Genomic DNA, 20,937 nt, shown 5'->3' with positions numbered 1-20,937 from the left:
TGTAAAACTGAAACTCTATACTCATTAATCTATAAGTCCCTATTGCCTCCTTCCCCCCCTCCAGCCCTACCAGCCACCATTCTACTTTCTGTATGATTTTTACTATGATGAGCACCTCGTCTAGTGGGTTTCTGCAGTATTTGTCTTTTTTGACTGGCTTATTTCATTTAGTATAATGTCTGCAAGGTTTATTCACGTTGTAGTACATTTCAGAATTTCCTTTCTTACAGAGGGTGAATATATTCCATTGTATGTGAATACAACACTTTGCTCATGCATTTGTTTGTCAATGGACACTTAAGTTGCTTTATGTTTTAGTTATTGTGAATAATGCTGCTATGAACATGGACATACAAATATCACTTCAAGACCCTACTTTAGATTGATTCTATTGGGTAGATACCCAAAAGTGGTAAAGCTGGATTATATGGTAATTCTATTTTTAATTTTTTGAGGAACCATCATATTGTATTCCACAGCAGAATATGGTTTACTTACAGTTTTTGTGTGCTGCTGTAGTTCATTTCTTTCCATTGCTGTATACTTATATTTCTTTGTGATGATCTATCCAATTAATACCCATTATCTGTGAACACAGGGTTCTTTTCTTTTGCAATACTCTGAAGAGGGCTTCTATGACCTTATTGTCCAGTAACATGATGCAAATAAACAGAAGTTTTCAGGGGGTTGGCCTAAGAGTAAAATAACTAAGTTATAAGGTACTTGATACTTCAATTTAACTAGAAAATAAAAAGTACTGTTTCAAAGTGGCATACCAGTCTACATTTCTAAAGCAGTTTATGACAGTGCCCACTGTTCCATAGTGACACTTGGAATTTTCAGTCTTCTATAGCCCATCTAATTGGTGCATAGTGATACCTCTTTGTGGTTATCTAATCTTCATTTCTCTGAATTCTTATGTGGTTGAACAGCTTCAGATATGTATTTTGACTCATCCTTTATGTTTTGACTCCACTAGAAGGAGCTTTCTTCCCTTCCCATCCATGTAAACTGCTCCACTCCAGGTTACCAGTGAATAACTCTCTACTGTGAAATCAAATGATCAACACTCAGTCCTCCCCTCATAGACCCATCTGCATCATTTAAGAGATAATGGATATGCTTTGGCTAACCTTTTGAAAGATTCATTCTGCCTGCTGAGTGGAAAAGAGGCTATTGTGGGAGCTAGGATCAAAGCAGAGAGGCCCCTTCAGCACTTCTGCACTTGTCTCCGAAGGAGTTCATGGTGACTTTCAGGGCACTGGGGAGTTGGGGTGGTGATCAAAGGTCACATTCTGGACATATGTGGAAGGGAAAGTGAGGAGAATCTGTGGATGGACTGGATTTATAGTGTATAGTTCTTCTAGAAACACTTTCTTCTCTTGGTCTTCAAGACAATACTCTCTCTTGGGGGTGCTCCAGCCACTCCGTCTTCCATGTCTTTCCTGAGTCCTCATCTTGTCAACATCTACAGGGAACGCCTCACCTCATTCTGGGGTCTACTCCCTTCCCTGGCTACACTCACTTCCTAGGCAGTCTCACCCACCCCATCGGTTGGAATGTCGTCTGTATGCTGACAGCTCTCAAACATACATCTCTAGCTGTCTTCTCTCCTCAATTCCAGACTCATCATCTTGCTGCCTACCTGAAGAGCCAACTGGGGCGTTTAGTAGACATCTCAAACTGAATGTGTCCAATGCCTGCTCTTCTCACATGCATCCCCATCTCAGTAAATGGCAAGTCTGTTCGTGCAGCTGCTCAGGGCAAAGCTGCTGGAGAGACATCCTTCTTTGCTGCCTTTCTCACACCTTACATCCACTTCCTCAGCAAATCCCTTTAGTTCAACCTCACACTGTACCCACATTGGCCTCCTCTTACCTCCAGCGCTTCAACCACTCTCCTAAAAGCTTCTAAAATACAGCTTGGTGTACCTCAGGGGTTCTCTGCTTCTGCAGTTGCCCATTGCTCTGCCCCTGCCTGTTCCTTACAGGCAGGGTGGAGTAAGCCTTCCATCCGTCTCAGCTCTGGTCACTCAAACCTACTTGGGGCAGGGTTGTAATTTTTAAAAATATTTAATGGATCAGAGACTGCCTTATTTGCTACTATTTTCATAGTACTAAAGCAGTTCATAGGTACAGACTCAGTAGTGGTGAAATGAATGGATGGGCGAAGGATGGAAGGAAGAACGGAAGGAGTGGCCACATGTATCAGTCCCTGAGTACACTTAAACTTCTGTAAACAGCATCAGGCTTAGACAGCAAGGCATGGTACGTGCAAGACCTGCCCTGAGCCGTTTGCACACAAGGACTGAGGATATGGTCAGCAGAGGGAGAAAGCTAGAATCCTTCATACTGGTTCCAAGAAGCATGATTGCTTCTAATGCTGTGATGGTCTTGAGTTGGGCTCTGAGGAAAAGAATAAAATCCCTACCAAGTCTTACCCATAGCTGGGCCCAAGGCAGTAACTGCCACACTAACCAAATCTCGCTCCTTGTTCCCTCAGAGATTTACAATTTCGTAGAGGAAATAGAATGTTTGCAAGTGACCATAAGGTAGGTCAGAGTGCCGTGGGTATAAAGGAAATTCAGTGTTATGACATGATTCGAATACGTGTCATTGTTGCAGAACCGCATATGATCTGATTTGACTTCAGATCTTTTCAGCATTTATTTGAGTACCCACTGTATAGAGCACACAGGTTACCCAATTTAATCTCTCGTCTGTTCTGTGAGAAGCATTCTTTGTGTGACCGTGTCACTGTGGAGGAAACCCAGGCCCCAGAAAGTAAGGTCCCATATCTAAGACCAGGCAGCCAGCACGTAACACCTGGGACTTAGAGACGTGATTATGAAAGCCATATCAATCAGAAGAAAGGTGACTTTCTCCTTTTAAAAAGGGTTATTTTTCTGCTCTCAGGAAATTCTTCCTGGCTGGATTTGTCAGGCTGGAAGAACACAAGACTCAAAGGTGACACAGCACTCTTGCTCTTAGCATCCAAGGAGAAGAAAAGCTCTCTCAGTGCTTAGGAGAGGTACTCTAGTGTTTTCTCTTAGGCTTGAGCTGTTTTGTAAAACATTTTTATATAGGCACAGTGGTTATAAAAACACCAAACATGACAATAAAGAGGAATACAAATTGTATCTCTTCTGGAAAAATTTATTACTAAGCCCAGTAAGTTCTTATTTTATGCACCTTATTATATAAAATGTAAATACTTTAGTGTAGACTCTCAATAGTTGGGGGATTTGATGTACTGATATCATTTTGTTGCAACTTTTAGTTTTCCTGTTAAGAGATTCCTGTCTGTGAGCTTTTGTTAAATCAAGACACATCAGTTACCTGAATGTTGGAATCCATTCTCATTTTTAAAAAGCAAAGGCTTAGTTGTTAGGCTCTGCTTTATTTGGCATATTTATTTGCATTTCTGTGGTTTACAGGGACCTGATTTATCTATTCATGGAACTATAAAGGATGGCTTTGAGTGGATAGGGGTCAGAGGGCAGGAGGGAGAGCCTTTTCTCCTGTTTCCTGACAGGACACTCTGACTTTTTTTATTTCTATTTTTCATGTGAAATTGTCTGTATTAGCACCCAGCTCATGTGATCGGAGAACATGTCCCATGAGTAAACAACCACATTTCTCACCCTCAAAGTACCAATTGGTAATTTCACTTAATGGCAACAATATTTATATACTTCCTGTTCTATAGAAAACAAACACTTGATGGTCTGTTTCAGATTGACACCCCCCCACCCCATATAGGTTCTCTCTGTGAGTGTCCTCAAAGAGAACCCGTGTTTCACTCAGTGGAGTACAGAATGGTGCACTGGAGCTGTGAGAGTTGAACTAAATAGGCATATGGAAGAGTAAGGTCATCCAGTGGAAACAAGACTATGATGAAGAGCCCAGAGTGAGATGTGGCCATGGTATGTAATGAGGGCCAAGGCTCTTTGTGTTAAGACATACCAATATGGGGAGATGCTTGTTTTCAAAAGTCATAGGAGACAACAGTTGAAATGGACTGGACCACCCAATTGCCACAGTCTTTGAATGCCACACCAAGTTTACATTATCTCCTTGAGATAATGGGGGAAGCAATGGAAGTTCCTGAACTTCAGACCGTGGGGACAAAATCAGTGTCCGGGATATCTTAGTAAGGACGTTAGAAGGCCTGGTTAGATTACAGCAATGGAACAGACATGAGGTTGCAAACACTTGGTCAGTCATGATTCCACCTCTGATGTTCTCTTCCTAATTAAAAAAAATATTTTCTGTGAGAAGAGCCACTTTGGCTTTGTTGTTCACAAATTGATTCTAGACCTCTGTAGCCTCATATATTTCATTCTAGCACAACCTCGTGCAAGACTTTCATAATTTTATTAAGTAACAAAAGTGGTATTGGATCCTTTTTAAAAATTCTTCTGTATTTCAAAAAATGTAAAGTCCAGAAGCAGGGGGAATATTAATTTTAAGGAGTCAGTGTTTTGCATGCATTCTTGGCAGAAGTCAGTGAGCATATTTGCCCAATGGAAACATCAAAATTCTATTCTAAAATTAAGTTTGTAAACACAGTAAGTTTAAAAAATATTTTAAATATATTTTCAAAAATGTTTGCAACCTGCCCTGGCTGGTGTGGCTGGGTGGATTGAGCGCCAGCCTGAGAACCAAAGGCTTGCCAATTCGATTCTGAGTCAGGGCACATACCTGGGTTGTGGGCGAGGTCCCCAGTTGGGGGCATGTGAGAGGCAACTGATTGATGTATCTCTCACACATTGATGTTTCTCTCCCTGTCTTTCTCCCTCCATTCCCCTCTCTCTATAACTAAATAAATAAAATATTTTAAAAATATGTTTGCAACCTTATAACGTAAACCTTTAGCAGAATTGCATCCTATCTTAATGTTGGCTCTGCTTAAACACTTGGTCAACATTTTTAAAAAATCCTCACCCAAGGATATATCTATTGATTTTGGGTGGAGGAGAGAGAGAGAAACATTGATTTGAGAGAGAAATATCCATCGACTGGTCCCCCTGCACCTGGTATGTGCATTGACCTGGGATGAAGCCCACGACCTAGTTATGTGCCCTGATGGAGAATCAAACATGCAACCTTTTGGTGGACGGGACTATGCTTCAACCAGCTGAGCCACTCAGCCAGGGCTTCACTTGGTCGACATTTACTGAGCACATACAATCAGCCGGACCCTCAGAGCTGAACACGATGCAAACCCACCATTCCCTGATGTCAAAATGTAATGGGGAAAAAGACATTTTCACCGAGAATGGCTTCACAATGTGGTTGGTTCATGATAGAAATCGGCATCCATTTTTAAGGCTTTTGTTTCATTAGAGTCCGTGAGGAAAAAGCCATGTTGTGGGAAAGTGAGGACATATCAAGTGTCTTCTCGCTCATTTTTTTCTTTTTAACTGAAGGAAAAGGCTAATGAAACAGTTGAGAACATACATTCAGTCATACCTGGGGTAGGATTCAGGTTCCACCCCTTTCTAGCTCTAGAGAAAAGCTCTCTTGACTTTGTTTCCACATGTAAGAGAAGATGGTCTCCTAGAGTGAATGGAAGGACTAAATGAAGGCAGTGAACAGGGAGTATTCAGTGTGGTGTCTTACATGGAATTGATGTTATTATTTTACATGCTTTGTGCTCTCTTTACAATTAACTACCATCCAGTACTCTGTTCCTTTTGATTGTCAGGGAATAATATATTAATAATAGACACATGAAATAAATATAATAAAGTAGGGAAAAAAAAAAGGAAAATGAATACTTCCAAATAAAAACCCAGCATTGCACGTTTGCCTCTTGCCTAGGTTGCTTACCCTCCCCCATTTACTTAGACACAGGGTGATCTCACCACCCCAGATAAGAATAGCCCTTTCCAGAAAGTCCCAAATCTAAAGGAGTTCAGAGGCCATATAAAGCCTAAAATGATGCCTAGTCTGAAACTGTTACTTATTCACTTTTTAATTTAAAATCTTTTCATTGCATGAATACACTTCACTGGGTAAATTAGAACAACAAATCAAATCAAAAGCCTTCCTAATATAATATGTAGTGGTGAATGAAATGAAAATACTGGAAGAGATATATGTCTTACAAAGCAAATGGAAAATGGTATTCTCTGAAAAACTGATAACTCACAAATGTTCCTGCCCTACTGGTGTGGCTCAGTGGGTTGGGTGTCCATCCTGCAAACCAAAAGGTCCATGGATTTGATTCCCAGTCAGGGCACATGCCTGGGTTGCAGGTTTGGTCCCCAGGTCAGGATGTGTGCAAAAGGCAACCGACTGATGCTTCTCTCTCACACTGATGATTCTCTCCCTCTCTTTCTCTAGAATCAATAAAAGAAAAAAAATGTTTTATAAAAAAGATAGGTATGATCCCTGAGAAAAGTTTATTTAAATGGTTTCATGAAATGTGAAAATGGAAAAAAAGTAGTAAAATGTTTTACAAATGATTTTACACAGTAGCCCTGGCTGCTGTGGCTCAGTGGATTGAGCGTCGGCCTGTGAGCAAAGTGTCGCTGGTTCGATTCCCAGTCAGGGCACATGACTAGGTTGCACATCAGGTCCCCAGTTGGGGGCGCAAGTGAGAGGCAACCACACACACACACACACACACACACACACACGCACACACAAAAAAAAGATTTTACACAGGTATATATAACCAATTACTAAAACAAGACGAAAGAAGAAAACCCCTCCTCCTACATTAGTAGTTGCTACAGCCTTCAGAGTCCCAATCAGAGCTGCTCACTGCAGCCGTCAGGGCCGCTGCACAGTTGCTCCACTGAGCCGTGGACCAGGGTTCCTGCCCCAGACTTCTTCCTGTCACTGCTCGTTTTCTGCCTCTGGTTGTTCCTCTCTTATGCCCCCTTCCTCTTCTTGTGCAGCTGCTTCTCCAGTTCTCTCTAGGGTACCTTGTGAACACTGTGAAAAATCCTTTCCAGCCCCAAGGCTGGCACCAATAATTAGACATAAAAATAATACGAAAAGATACAAGGGGAACGCATAGACTAACTTGCCAATGGTTTCGCTTTCATCTCTATTTTCACCACCTCTGACAAAATTACCACGATCAATACTATGACTTTTCCATTCATGCGCACTTGGGTTTTCATCATCGGGCTTACCAGGAGGACCGCTGTCCACACTGCCCCCATCACCTATGCTGCTGCAGTCAGGGGGCGCGGAGCCAGGCTCACAGTGACAGTGCCTTAAATTGTTACACACCCCTCTCCCACTGCACGTTTTCGCTGGGTCGCAGTCATAGTGGAGCGCAGCAGAATCAGTGCAGGAGCGATTCATGCAGACTTTGTCTGGGGCACAGGAAGTGCCATAGTGCACGTCCCCGTCATCAGGGATATCGGTAAGTGTTTGGGCATCCATGCTCCAGCAGAAGTCATCTTCGTAGGGAACCTGGATCAGTGTGTGAAGGGGTTGGATTGATGGTACCCATTTAATATTTGTACATACAATTTTCCCACAAAATATATTATCGTCAAAACACTTAACATATCCTGACGTTGCCGAGGTGGGATGGCCACAGTTTCCAAAGCGGTCCCCTTTGCTGTTTATTGAAATATAACAGTTTTCGGAGGCAGACTGTGCAGGGTACCCATATAGATCCGAGCATTGATTATCAGGGTTCCTACACCGACCCCCAGCACAGTAGTGAAGTCTATCACACGAGGTACCATCTTGCTTGTAGCTGTCTGCAGGGCATTCTGCAGAGGTACCATCACAATACTCTGGGAGGTCACACTCTCCCGAAGGAGAACGGCACACGAATCCCTTCTTTCTCAATCGGCAACCAAAACAGCAGAGCCCATCGCTGCATTCTGCGCTCCCCTTCAGGCTACATGTTTGGTCACAGCACGGGTGACTGTAACAGGCAGAACCACAGTCACACTGCTCCTTGCCCTCCACCACCCCATTCCCACAGTGGGAATCCCTCCGCCAGCGGCCTTTGTGCTGAGGGTTGTTAAATAGGCAGGCCCCTTTGTGTTCCCGGAGGAACTGGTAGAAGTAGTCAGAGCTGCAGTTGCTGAAGCCACTTTCTTTAGTGATATTTTCATACATGAGGCAGGAGCGCTTATCCTTACAAGTGCAGGCCGAGTGGTCGTGCTGAATACCCAAGTTGTGCCCAAGCTCATAGACCAGGAGTGCTGCAAACAGGAGGACATCTTCGTGATGGAAGGATTCCACGGCTGCTGCAAAGCCGCTTGAACAGGCGCCACTGAGAAATGCCTGTCCCATCCCCTGTTCAGGATGCTGCCCAACAATCATGTGGGCCACATCATGCTCCACACGATGGAGAAGCTTCTCCTGTCTCCAGCTATTGAAATTCCTGAGTGCAACCTGCAGGTCCACTGGGACCTCTATGAGGTCCCCCTCGCTCCAGATCTCCATCCCAGCCAGCACCACCTCTGTGTTTATTCCCCTCGTGAAGCTGTTGGCCAGGGCAATGACGTCCATCACTCTCTGGACTGTCTCTTTGACGTTACTGCCCCACATCTGGAACCGCTGGTTGTTGACCACGACAAACATCTCCACGTACTTGGTGTGGGACCACAAGTAGGACAGCGCCTGCGGACTGCCAGGCGTCCTGCTCCCTTGTTGCCGGCTGGTGGACAGCGCCTGGCTGTCTTTGGAAGGGACACTGCAGGGGACTGGCGCTTGATGTGCCATGGTGTACAGCACATGCTCAAACCGTTCTGAGGAGTCCATGGGCTCAATGCCATAGGACTGTCCCTCCTTAATCAGGATGCCCCTGAGGCCTGAACAGGTGTTGACAGAAACGAAAGAACCGGGGACTCCTTCTATGTAGCCTTCATGGTGACAGTCATGTGAGGTGAGAGGCATTTCCTGTCCCAGGATGCCATTGTGGTAGCTGAAGACTGGAAAGTTATTGACAAAATAGTCTTTCACCTTGAGGTGAATCAGCTGTTCCTGGCCCTGCATAAATATCACATAAGATGCCTCTTCCACTGGGTCTTCCCTTGCCTCAACTGTCAGAGCCTTGGGGGTGACTATTTCATAGGAGGAGTAACGTACTGCTCCCGGGTCACAGGAGAAGCTCGGCAAGAGACTCAGTACCAACACCAGTGTGACCCCCAACCTGACACACGAAGATCCTGGCACTGTCCCCAGCCTCAAGCCCTTCATCTGGGGAGCCCGAATCGGAAGCTCTCCACTAGTCTCACACATAACCGCTTGGATCCTCCGTAGCGAACGCAAGGGGAGGCAGAGTCTCTCACAGAGGCGGCCCTGGCGTGGCCCTGGCGAGTCCGTGGCCGGTGCAGGGCCTGTGTCCGTCAGCAGCAGCTCTCCGCGACACGCAGCCCCTCAGTCACAGGTATCAGCTCCAGCTGTCGGCTGGCTGCGTAAAGGGTGGCTACTGCCTGCTTCTGAGAGCTGCTGCCTCCCTCTGGCTGTGTCCTTTCTAGTCTCCTTGTTCTCTCTGCTATCCTTCAGATAGTGTCCTTCTCCAGCGACGCCCTCCTGCAGCATTAGCTTCAGTGATCCTTGGCTAAAGTCCTTCTGACATGTTGGTGATGTAATCACGAAGAAGGACTGACCGCAAACTCTAAAATGCAAGATTGTGTCTCGAGAGAGGCCACAAAACCTCCATGCCTTCCTCAACTGTGCCACGCAGAACACCCCACCCCCACCCCTCCTGTGTCCGTTGCTCAGTTAACTCCTAATGTTCCAGGCCAGGGGGCTTGGAGATTATTGGTGGGCACACTCCATTGGCCATTTCCCCTCTTCTGAAAGTCTTGCTCTGTAGCACATGGGCATCACGGCTCAGGGTGTTCTTGATCCCTCAGTGTGGCATCATAGTGATATTCACATCTCGCAGGACAGACTTGTTAGATGAGGCAAGGGTGGGGGCTGCTCTGTGCCCCAGGAGAGACCCAAATGGGGCAAGGGACAATACTCTTATTTTTTAACATCATCAACATTCAGTCTCTTAAGTTCTGGATGCAACACTGTCCAAAAGTGTGTGTTGGAGAGGCCAACAGGGCCGCCTATATAAGGATATGTGGTTTTCATGGGCACGCTGGCTGGCAACTCCAGGCCTACACCCTTCTGTGGATGGCCCTGACCTGCTAGTGTCCCGAGATTATGCCAGTTGAAGACTAGGTCTCCTAAAAGTCTCCCCTGTGTTAGAAAATGACTTACACGTGTCCAGTGCCCCCTTCTGCTTGTTCATTATATGCCCAGCTTCACGACTAGATGAACTAGAATTACTTATTGCGAGTAAGTGACTCCCAGGGCAGGGTGCTGCGCTGTCCCATCTGTCGCATGTTGTGTGTGTGTGCTTGCTTCACGCCTGCCCTGAAGGGCTGACAATTGTCGCTAGAAAAACCCACAACTGTGCTGACGAATGGCCCACTCAGTCTCAAAATGTAACTCTCTTCCTACGTTTTGCTGTTCTGCCTGGTTGGGTTACAGCAATAAAACAGGCATGAAGCTGGAAATACCTGGTCAGTCATGATTCCACCTCTGATGTTCTCTTCTTAAATAATTTAAAAAATATTTTCTCACTGTGTAAGAGCCACCATGGCTCTGTTGTTCCCAAATTGATTCAATACCTTCATATCCTATATTTCATTCTAGGTTAACCTCATGCAAGACTGCCATAATTTTACTGAATAACAAAAGTGGTATTGGATATTTTAAAATTCTTCTGTAGTTCAAAAAAATGTAAAGCTTAATGTCCAGAAGTAGGGGATATGTTAATTTTAAAGAGTCAGTATTTTGTAAACATCCTTGATGGAAGGCAGCTCTTGCTTTTGAGAAAACATGTCAGTGTGCACATTTGCCTCATGGAAATACCAAAATTCTATTTTATAATTAAGTTCATGAACAGAAGAAGTTAAAAAGGTTGCAGGTCTGATTCCCCACCAGGGCTCATACAAGAACCCACCAATGATGCATAAATACGTGTAAAAACAACTCTCTCTCTCTCTCTCTCTCTCTCTCCTTTCCTCCCTGTCCCTTCCTCCCTCTCCCTCTCTCAAGTCTCTCCCTTCCTCTAAAATCAATCAATAAAAAAAATTTATAAATTTATATTTTCAAAAAATCTTGAAACTTTATTATGTAAAACTTCAGCATCCCCATGAGGATGATAATGTCACCTGTGTTTAACATAAATCTTATTTTTATTTCAAGTCAGCCCCAAAGAAGCTAGTGGAGTTTGACTGCAAATTATGAGGATATTCCTAAAAGCATGTCTTATGGACAAGGAAAGATGTCAAGTTGGGGCCATCCAAAGAAAGGGGACCTGTCCAAGTCTCCCAGGGAGGGTGATGACCCTTGTACAGTAATATTGGCAAAATCCAAATTTGTTCTTTTCCACATTGTAATCCCCACCCCCCCAAAACAAATTTGGATAAAAATCCAGAACCTGGACTTGTCTGTCCTTCGGGGAATAAGGGAAGGGCCTGGGTCTCTACTGGCCTGAGGGAATACAGAGAGGGCAGTAGCCACCCAGGGGAGGCAAGCAGTCACTGTCAGAATTCCTGGGCAGCAGCTGGCTGCGTCATGGGTGACTTCCAGCACAGATGCTTGGAACCTATAAGCAAGCATCCCTCTGAATCCCCCTGACATAATGGGAAGAGGAATCCGGTGAGAAGGTTGCAGTTCGTATAAGCAGTCACACAAAATGCAGAACACTGACCTGCAAACCTGGGGCTTTCAGACCCAGGTACCCTAACTTCTCTCTCCCACCTACATTAAAATTGGTCGCTTCCCTGCTGTCGTCTACCTAAACAGCTTCAACTCTCGGTCCCTGGAGTTTGGGGATTCCACACATTTTAGGATTCACCTTACATTGTATAAATATGTCCAACTGTATGTCACTTCTTCAGAGAACATTCACTTAAAGAACTGTTTCCTGCTTTTAGCCTGGTCTTGTACATCTGAAGGTCAATCATAAGGGCAGTAACAATAAATTAAAAGTCTATACAGCTTCTAGATTTGCTGAATTTTTATAAGTTTTGTCAAATATTGTGAAATCCTAAGTAGGTTTTATTTAATTGATTCCCAATTATCTACCTGACTTTTGGCCCTTAAAAAATGCCATTAAATTAGCTAAGTATGAGCCCTGGCCAGGTGGCCTGGTTGGTTAGAGTATCGTCCCATACACCAATGCCTTGTGGGTTCCATCCCCAGACAGGATGTGTACAGGAGGCAACCAGTCGATGTCTCTCTGTCTCTATCTCTGTCTCTCCCCCTGTCCCTGCCCCCACCCCAACCTCTCCCTCTATCCCTTCCTCCCTCTCTAAAACCAATAGATATATCATTGGGTAAAGATTTAAAAAAATAACTAAGCATGATTACCCTGTACCTAAATCATGATTCCCTTGTATTTGGTAAGTTTTGAAAATATGTGTTATTGATTAGCTTTTAGTCACCATCAGCATGTGCATGCAGTCAGGAAGGTCACCCCTTCTGTTCTTCACTAAAGTGCTTCTCAGCAGACGTCCTCCACATCTTTTTCACATCTCTAATGACAAGTGTACCTTTGAAGGCCCTTAGTTACCCATTTTTACCCTCGTTCTCAACATTCTCAGGTGGTGACCAACTAATAGTGTGTCTTCCCCATGAACCTGTTTTTAAAGGTTTTATTTACTTACTTTTAGAGAGAGGGGAAGGGAGGGAGAGAGGGAGAGAAACATGGGGACCTGGCCCACAACTCAGGCACGTGTCCTGACTGGGAATCGAACCTAGGACCTTTCGGTGCGCAAGCTGGTGCTCAGTATACTGAGCCCCGCCAGCCAGCGGTTCTCATGAATCCTGATCTTCTAGCATACAGCGTTCTGAGATTTGGTTCCCAGCAGGTGTTGTGACTTGGAAACTTCTACATCTGAAGGCTTGCAGGCTTGATTTTGGATTTTGCTCTTCGGTTTCGTTCCACCCAAAGTAACGTAAACTTGAAAGCAGAAACCAGGTCTTAGTCTTCTGTTGTTTGCTTTTTTCTAACATAGGGTGGGCAGTTAGAAGAGGGTTTCAGCACATGGATTGTCAGGGACTGATGTTCAGGAACTTCCCTGAGATTCCACCTGTGGCAGCATTGCACCTGAGCAAGGTTTTGTTGTGCCTCACCCAGGAGCCAGCAGGTGGCGTCCCCAGAGATTACCTTCCTGTCTTAAGGTTGGCTCTGGTTACATCCTTCACTTGGTCAGCATTTACTGAGCACATAAAATCAGCTGGGCTTTCAGAGCTGAACACGATGCAAACCCACCACTCCCTGATGTCAGAATGTAATAGGGAAAAAGACATTTTCACCGTTAATGGCTTCACATGATAGACATCAGCATCCCTTTGTGAGGCTTTTGTTTCACTAGCGTCAGGGAAGAAAAAGCCACTTCTGGGCAAGTGAGGACATATCAAGTGTCTTCTGTGTCACTTTTTTTTTCTTTATAGAGAGCAGGGTGAGAGAGAACCATCGATTTGTTGTCCCTCTTATTTATGACTCACTGGTTGATTTTCTGTATGCGCCCTGATCAAGGATCAAACCTGCAACCTTGGCATATTGGGACAACACTAACCAACTGAGCTACCTAGCCAGGGCCCCGGTCCCCCCACCCCACCCCCTTTTTTTTTCTACTGAAGGCACTGGAAAACATACACTCAGTCATACCTGTGGTCGGATGCAGGTTCCACACCTTACTAGCTCTAGAGCAAAACTCTTTGGTCTCTGTTTCCTTCTGTACAAGATTAATGCCTCACAGGGTCAATGGGAAGATTAAATATATTATGACAATGAATGTAAAGTGTCTAATTAGCACAGTGTCTGGCACAGAATGGGTAATATTATTCCATGTACTTGGTGCTGTCTTAACAAATAACTACCACACGTAAGTATTTATCAGAAACATTCCTATGAATTGTTGGTAGACAAAATACCAACTTGAATATAGAATTTAAGGAAAAAAAAATACCTCAGATATAATCTCAACAGTTACCTCAGTTGTCCAACCCTGCCTCATCCACCCAGACCCACGGTAATCAGACCACCCTGGATTAGATCTAGCCCCTTCCAGAAAGTCCCATAATACTAGACAGGGAATCTGAAGGGATGCTACATCTGAAAATAATGGTTTTTAAAAATTAGTTAATTTTAAATTACCTCTTTTGTAAATAGAAATTGTTAGGGCAAGTTGGAGTACTCAATAGATAATGTTCCTAAAATAGTGCATGGTTGTTACTGGCTTGAATAATCTTATGATAGTAATACAGGTACAGGCAATACATTATGTCAGACAACGTAGATGGAAGAGGGTATGCCCTGAGAAATAATTTCAGGTCAAAAAGTGGCCTAAATGAAATGAGACAATTGATAGCAATGATCCATGAGAAAAGCTTAAAGTTTTATGAAATGGGAAAAAGCAAAAATATATATTTCATGTATGATTTAGCATATGAATATAAAATCAAATTATTAAAATAAATATTGAAAGCAGTTCTCTCTTCCCACATTAATGTTTCTGTAGACTGTTACAGTCCCATCAGCGCCACTGGAGCCATCACCGGCTTCACCTTTGACTTTCTAAGCGGTTCACGCCTACTCGGTCATTGAGGCATTTGGTATTATTTGGCTTCTTTCACTACTCTTCTGCCTTTGGTTATGTCTGGGCTTCACCTGCTGCCCCTTCTGGGCCAGGCTCTGGTGGGGGGGCCTCCGGTGGGGAAACCTGTTCTGGTGGGGGAACCTCCAGTTGTGGGGCCTCAGGTGGTAGGGTCTCTGGTGGGGGGGCCTCTGGTAGTGGGGCCTGCTCTGGTGGGGGGGTCTGCTCTGGTGGTAGAGCCTCTTCTGGTGGGGCCTGCTCTGCTGGGGGGACCTCTGGTGGTGGGGCCTGCTCTGCTGGGGGGTACTCCTGTGGTAGAGCCTCTTCTGGTGGTAGAACCTCTTCTGGTGGTGGTGCCTGCTCTGGTGGAGTGTACTTCAGTGATAAAGCCTCTTCTGGTAGGGGGGCCTCCGCTGGTGGGGTGGCCTGCTCTGTGACCTTCAAATCCATTTGTGACTCCTCTGATAGGAGCATCTCTGACTCTGAGGTGGTTTCCTCTGAGTTCAATTCTGTGGAGGCCCCTGGGGTCTCTACTGACTCAATTCCAGCATTAAGGCTAATGTAACATATTAATATTATCAGTATGAATAAAAGAAATGAAGGAAATATGAGCACTATAGAGCCAGGCTTTTGAATTCCAATCTTATGTTTAACAGGACTGCCACTTCCACCTGCATTTCGGTTTTCATCATCGGGCTTACCAGGAGGACCGCTGTCCACACTGCCCCCGTCACCTATGCTGCTGCAGTCAGGGGGTGCGGAGCCAGGCTCACAGTGACAGTGCCTTAAATTGTTACACACCCCTCTCCCACTGCACGTTTTCGCTGGGTCGCAGTCATAGTGGAGCGCAGCAGAATCAGTGCAGGAGTGATTCATGCAGACTTTGTCTGGGGCACAGGAAGTGCCATAGTGCACGTCCCCGTCATCAGGGATATCGGTAATGTTATAGGCATCTATGCTCCAGCAGAAGTCATCTTCGTAGGGAACCTGGATCAGTGTGTGAAGGGGTTGGATTGATGGTACCCATTTAATATTTGTACATACAATTTTCCCACAAAATATATTATCATCAAAACACTTAACATATCCTGACGTTGCCGAGGTGGGATGGCCACAGTTTCCAAAGCGGTCCCCTTTGCTGTTTATTGAAATATAACAGTTTTCGGAGGCAGACTGTGCAGGGTACCCATATAGATCTGAGCATTGATTATCAGGGTTCCTACACCGACCCCCAGCACAGTAGTGAAGTCTATCACACGAGGTACCATCTTGCTTGTAGCTGTCTGCAGGGCATTCTGCAGAGGTACCATCACAATACTCTGGGAGGTCACACTCTCCCGAAGGAGAACGGCACACGAATCCCTTCTTTCTCAATCGGCAACCAAAACAGCAGAGCCCATCGCTGCATTCTGCGCTCCCCTTCAGGCTACATGTTTGGTCACAGCACGGGTGACTGTAACAGGCAGAACCACAGTCACACTGCTCCTTGCCCTCTACCACCCCATTCCCACAGTGGGAATCCCTCCGCCAGCGGCCTTTGTGCTGAGGGTTGTTAAATAGGCAGGCCCCTTTGTGTTCCCGGAGGAACCGGTAGAAGTAGTCAGAGCTGCAGTTGCTGAAGCCACTTTCTTTAGTGATATTTTCATACATGAGGCAGGAGCGCTTATCCTTACAAGTGCAGGCCGAGTGGTCGTGCTGAATACCCAAGTTGTGCCCAAGCTCATGGACCAGGAGTGCTGCAAACAGGAGGACATCTTCGTGATGGAAGGATTCCACGGCTGCTGCAAAGCCGCTTGAACAGGCGCCACTGAGAAATGCCTGTCCCATCCCCTGTTCAGGATGCTGCCCAACAATCATGTGGGCCACATCATGCTCCACACGATGGAGGAGCTTCTCCTGTCTCCAGCTATTGAAATTCCTGAGTGCAACCTGCAGGTCCACTGGGACCTCTATGAGGTCCCCCTCGCTCCAGATCTCCATCCCAGCCAGCACCACCTCTGTGTTTATTCCCCTCGTGAAGCTGTTGGCCAGGGCAATGACGTCCATCACTCTCTGGACTGTCTCTTTGACGTTACTGCCCCACATCTGGAACCGCTGGTTGTTGACCACGACAAACATCTCCACGTACTTGGTGTGGGACCACAAGTAGGACAGCGCCTGCGGACTGCCAGGCGTCCTGCTCCCTTGTTGCCGGCTGGTGGACAGCGCCTGGCTGTCTTTGGAAGGGACACTGCAGGGGACTGGCGCTTGATGTGCCATGGTGTACAGCACATGCTCAAACCGTTCTGAGGAGTCCATGGGCTCAATGCCATAGGACTGTCCCTCCTTAATCAGGATGCCCCTGAGGCCTGAACAGGTGTTGACAGAAACGAAAGAACCGGGGACTCCTTCTATGTAGCCTTCATGGTGACAGTCATGTGAGGTGAGAGGCATTTCCTGTCCCAGGATGCCATTGTGGTAGCTGAAGACTGGAAAGTTATTGACAAAATAGTCTTTCACCTTGAGGTGAATCAGCTGTTCCTGGCCCTGCATAAATATCACATAAGATGCCTCTTCCACTGGGTCTTCCCTTGCCTCAACTGTCAGAGCCTTGGGGGTGACTATTTCATAGGAGGAGTAACATACTGCTCCCGGGTCACAGGAGAAGCTCGGCAAGAGACTCAGTACCAACACCAGTATGACCCCCAACCTGACACACGAAGATCCTGGCACCAGTATCGGCCTCAAGTCCCTCTTTTGCTGTGCCCAAGTCTGAAAATTTATCTTATCCTCTTTTAAGGCCACTTGCTTTTTCCATAGAGAAGGCCATATAGAGGCAGAAGCTCTCATAGAAGCATGTCCCACTGACATGGCACTAACGCATCAGTTGATGACACAGGGCCAGTGTCCATCAGCAGCAGGTCTCCCTGGCATGCTATACCTTGAAGACTCAGATAGATGGTTCCCTTATGGGTGACTGCTGCCCAACTCTGAGTCTTATGGACTTTGAGGCTGCGTTGTATTCTTGCTTCTCTCTTAATCTTCAGTAGTTTCCTTACTATATGACTGTTCAAACAGCAACACTTTTAAGTCTCCTTGGCTAGGTTCCCTTTGCCCTCACAGCGACATGTACCAAGTAGAAGGTCTGTAATGACTCACCAGCACTGTAACTCTGACAAGTTATCCTTATCCTCAGCTGAGGCCACAGGACTCCCTGATATCCGTTAATCTGCTCATTCTTTGAGATCCAACATTCTGGCAGGAGGTTGGGGGGAGGGGACCGGGATTCTTTGGGGATCTATGAGCAGGACAAAGTTCTCTGTTGCCCACTACCTCTTTTCCTCATTTCTATTATAATTCAGGGTACTGTTTATCAGTCCAATCTTTCTTGTCAGTATCTGTTTTTTTCCTTTAATTAAAAAAAAAATGGCATGCAGATGCACAAATTCTCCCTCATTAGCCACTGTACATAACAGATGAATTTAGACATTTTGTATCAGCATGTAAACATAATTCTCCACTACTAAGTTTTCCTAATACAGAGACATATTAAGTATTAAGTGAAATGAGTTTGGTTTCACCTTGGAGGTATAAGTGACTAGGATCAAAGTTCAATTTCTCCTAACTCTCCCAGCATAAAAACAAACTGATTATTAACCAGGTACCTAGATACCATTTCATCAAGAAGAAAAAAGTGAACTCTATAAGACCTTTTAAAAGATTTTTTCACTTTTGTAACTAAAATTGAATTATAATCTCTGCAGAAGTCCTCAGATTTGGTTTTAATGTTGATTTCCTGATGTATTCAGCAGTACAAATTAAAAAGGAAAATGCTAGGGGTGAGGAAGCCCTATCCACAACCCTTGCCCAGTTATTTTCCTCTGTATTCTAAAATGAAGTAAAATAAAACTCTACATCTTTTACCTTGCATAAAAATAATTTATATTAAGTCAAATATTTACAATATAAAATAAGGGTTATAAGTTTAATACTAAAAAATGGGGAACCACCTTATCTAATTCATGAAGGAATGATATGATACCACAAGATCTCAGATGTGAGCATGAGAGCAGATCAACTCATTAACTATCCCCACTTAATATTTAATTCCTAATATAAAGTTTATCATTAGCATCTAGCAAGAAAATTTAATACTGTCATATCACAAACCCACTTTAAAAACATACAGCAAGAAAGGTGAAACGATTACTAGCTGGATTTCTTTTCCCCTTGTAGTTTATATAAGAGGAAAGCCTCTTAAAATTATGTAATTTAAAAATTATCAGACTTAATGTGTTTCCTGTGTCTTAACTAAAACAGGCAGGACAAATTAGGTTAGGTAATTTTGTGGAATGAAAGAATTAATAATGAAAGAAAACCTCTACTTTTTAAATAAATAAAAATATAATTAAAATTAAATATCCAATAGTTTTCCAGTTCTCAAATTGAAACACATTTTCTTCAATAAATAACATATACACACAAGCATTCATACACAAGACCTGATTTAAATTATTTGTCTTCTTTAACCAATAATTTCTTCAAGTTGTTCTTTCTCAAATAAATACAAGAACAAAACTTTTTAAAAATCAGCTCCTCCTGTTTCAAATAAATTTCTGACAGATAGCTTCCTATGTTTATACAATATATTAGCTAGAAAGATATACAAGTTGTTTTTACACCAAGCAGATTTATAACTATGGTAATTTCTAAAGGTATTTGAGTGATAAGTAATAGCTTTAGTAAGCAGAGGGTAGCAAATCCTGTAGTAAAACGAGACTCTAACCTCCTGCCGACAAGAAGTGTTCTGACAATGTGAATTTCCTGCAGGTTTAGGCATTAGAGAGGCCAGAAGAGACAAGGATGATTTTGTCTCATTTCCAGTTACGTGCAAATTTTGCTTTATTAGTGAACCTGACTGGTATGTTAAGGCAGTACTTGCTACTGGCCTACAAACTCACTCCACATAGAAAACTCCACTTTGAAGACCAACACTGCTGAGTCCTTTAGGAGCTATTGTTTCGTCAAGGAGCTCTGTCCAGGGTAGGACCTACTTTTGAGTTACAACAGCTGCTGCAAAGCCACTTGAACACAGAAGTGTTGCTGGCTGCAGGGTGTTCACAAACTTACAGCCCGGGGTTCAAGTGACATGTCTGGAGACAGCGCACATTTTGGGTGCCAGGTTTATTCAGCCTGAAAACTGCCACATCGGCAACTGCTACTCAGAGTAAATAGGACCATCATTTTGGATACCCTACATCATGCCTAAAATTCATCATACCCTGAATGAAAAAATTCATCCTGAACCATTAGAAGATACTCAAACAACAGACCTGAGGAGTTAATGGTAGACTTGGCATGCCAGAAAGTTACTCTGAAGAAAAAGAGTAACAAAGTTAACTACTATCTTCTACCCCAGTGACTACTGAACCTCTGCCCTAAGATAAGAAAAGCAACAAGCAGTCAGTTGTTCTAGAAACAAGTGCAGTTTTTCCTGACTGCAGGCCGTGTTTTGTAAGACAGCAGTTCACTAAAAAATAGAATTAATATAATTCAACCCTCAATTCAACTTTTAGCTAAGTTTTCTGGTCAGTTAATAAGAAAACATTTTTTCTCTGTTGGCTAACTCTTAAATTTTGCCATGTTTAAAAGTACTGAATGCTCCCTACCAGGGTATCCATTTATAACAGTTATCAGTCACCTAATATTAATGAGTCTCACCTCAAAAAATACCTGAATTACAAATTCTCCAAGATAAAAGGGAACTGATGTAAAAAAGTAATTCTTAAGATATTTTGGCCCTGGCTGGTGTGGCTCAGTGGATTGAGCGCTGGCCTACAAACCAAAAGGTCGCCAGTTCGACCTCGAGTGAGGGCACATGCCTGGGTTGTGGGCCAGGTCCTCAGCTGGGGGTGCGTGAGAGGCAACTGATAGATGTTTCTCTCCCTCTCTTTCTCCTTTTCCCCTCTCTATGAAAATAAATAAATAAAATATTTTTTAAAGATACTTTGTATTATCATATATTTCCACAGTAACATACATATATGGGGCTTACTAACCAAATGTCAGCTTGATAACATACTCAGCAAAGTGGAGGAGTTACAAAATAAGTTAGCTCTGTAGGTGGATTTTGACTGAAGAGTATGTGACAGGATAAAACAATACTTGAGCCTACTGATCCTTTTTCTTCTGCTTTGTGAACTGGAGTTTGCCTATTAGCTCTTCTATTTACCAACACAGGTACCCACCAAAAACAGCTTCAAAAATAATTAAATAAACATGGCTAATTATGGAAGCCCATTTGCAAAAAAACAAAACAAAACAGGAAAGCATCCAGCCTTGTTTTTAATTCAAATAGCTGA

General features: G+C 44.1%; 3 protein-coding genes across 4 annotated transcripts in view; 1 reads left to right on the top strand and 2 right to left on the bottom strand.

Annotated features, from left to right (window-relative positions):
- TMEM116 (transmembrane protein 116) overlaps positions 1–20,937 on the top strand; it is a 99,550-nt gene that overhangs the window by 51,805 nt on the left and 26,808 nt on the right. The window lies entirely within an intron of this gene.
- LOC149996811 (disintegrin and metalloproteinase domain-containing protein 1-like) lies at positions 6,849–9,227 on the bottom strand. Its single transcript, XM_090292241.1, has one exon. It carries the CDS (start codon positions 9,225–9,227, stop codon positions 6,849–6,851), a length of 2,379 nt encoding a protein of 792 aa, XP_090148367.1.
- On the bottom strand, positions 14,654–18,687 carry LOC149996810 (disintegrin and metalloproteinase domain-containing protein 1-like). The gene has a single exon (XM_090290622.1). The coding sequence runs from the start codon at positions 17,444–17,446 to the stop codon at positions 14,654–14,656; it is 2,793 nt and encodes a 930-aa protein (XP_090146748.1). The 5' UTR covers positions 17,447–18,687.

Source organism: Furipterus horrens, unplaced genomic scaffold, assembly GCF_987537825.1.
Source record: "Furipterus horrens unplaced genomic scaffold, mFurHor1.1.pri manual_scaffold_11, whole genome shotgun sequence".
NCBI classification, from domain to species: Eukaryota; Metazoa; Chordata; class Mammalia; order Chiroptera; family Furipteridae; genus Furipterus; species Furipterus horrens.
Note: the sequence above shows the minus strand (reverse complement) of the source record. Positions and strands in the feature narration are given on the sequence as shown.

What these genes read in the sequence shown, in the direction of transcription:
- LOC149996811 (XM_090292241.1), bottom strand. Translation starts at nt 9,227, where the DNA reads ATGTGTGAGACTAGTGGAGAGCTTCCGATTCGGGCTCCCCAGATGAAG.
- LOC149996810 (XM_090290622.1), bottom strand. Translation starts at nt 17,446, where the DNA reads ATGTCAGTGGGACATGCTTCTATGAGAGCTTCTGCCTCTATATGGCCT.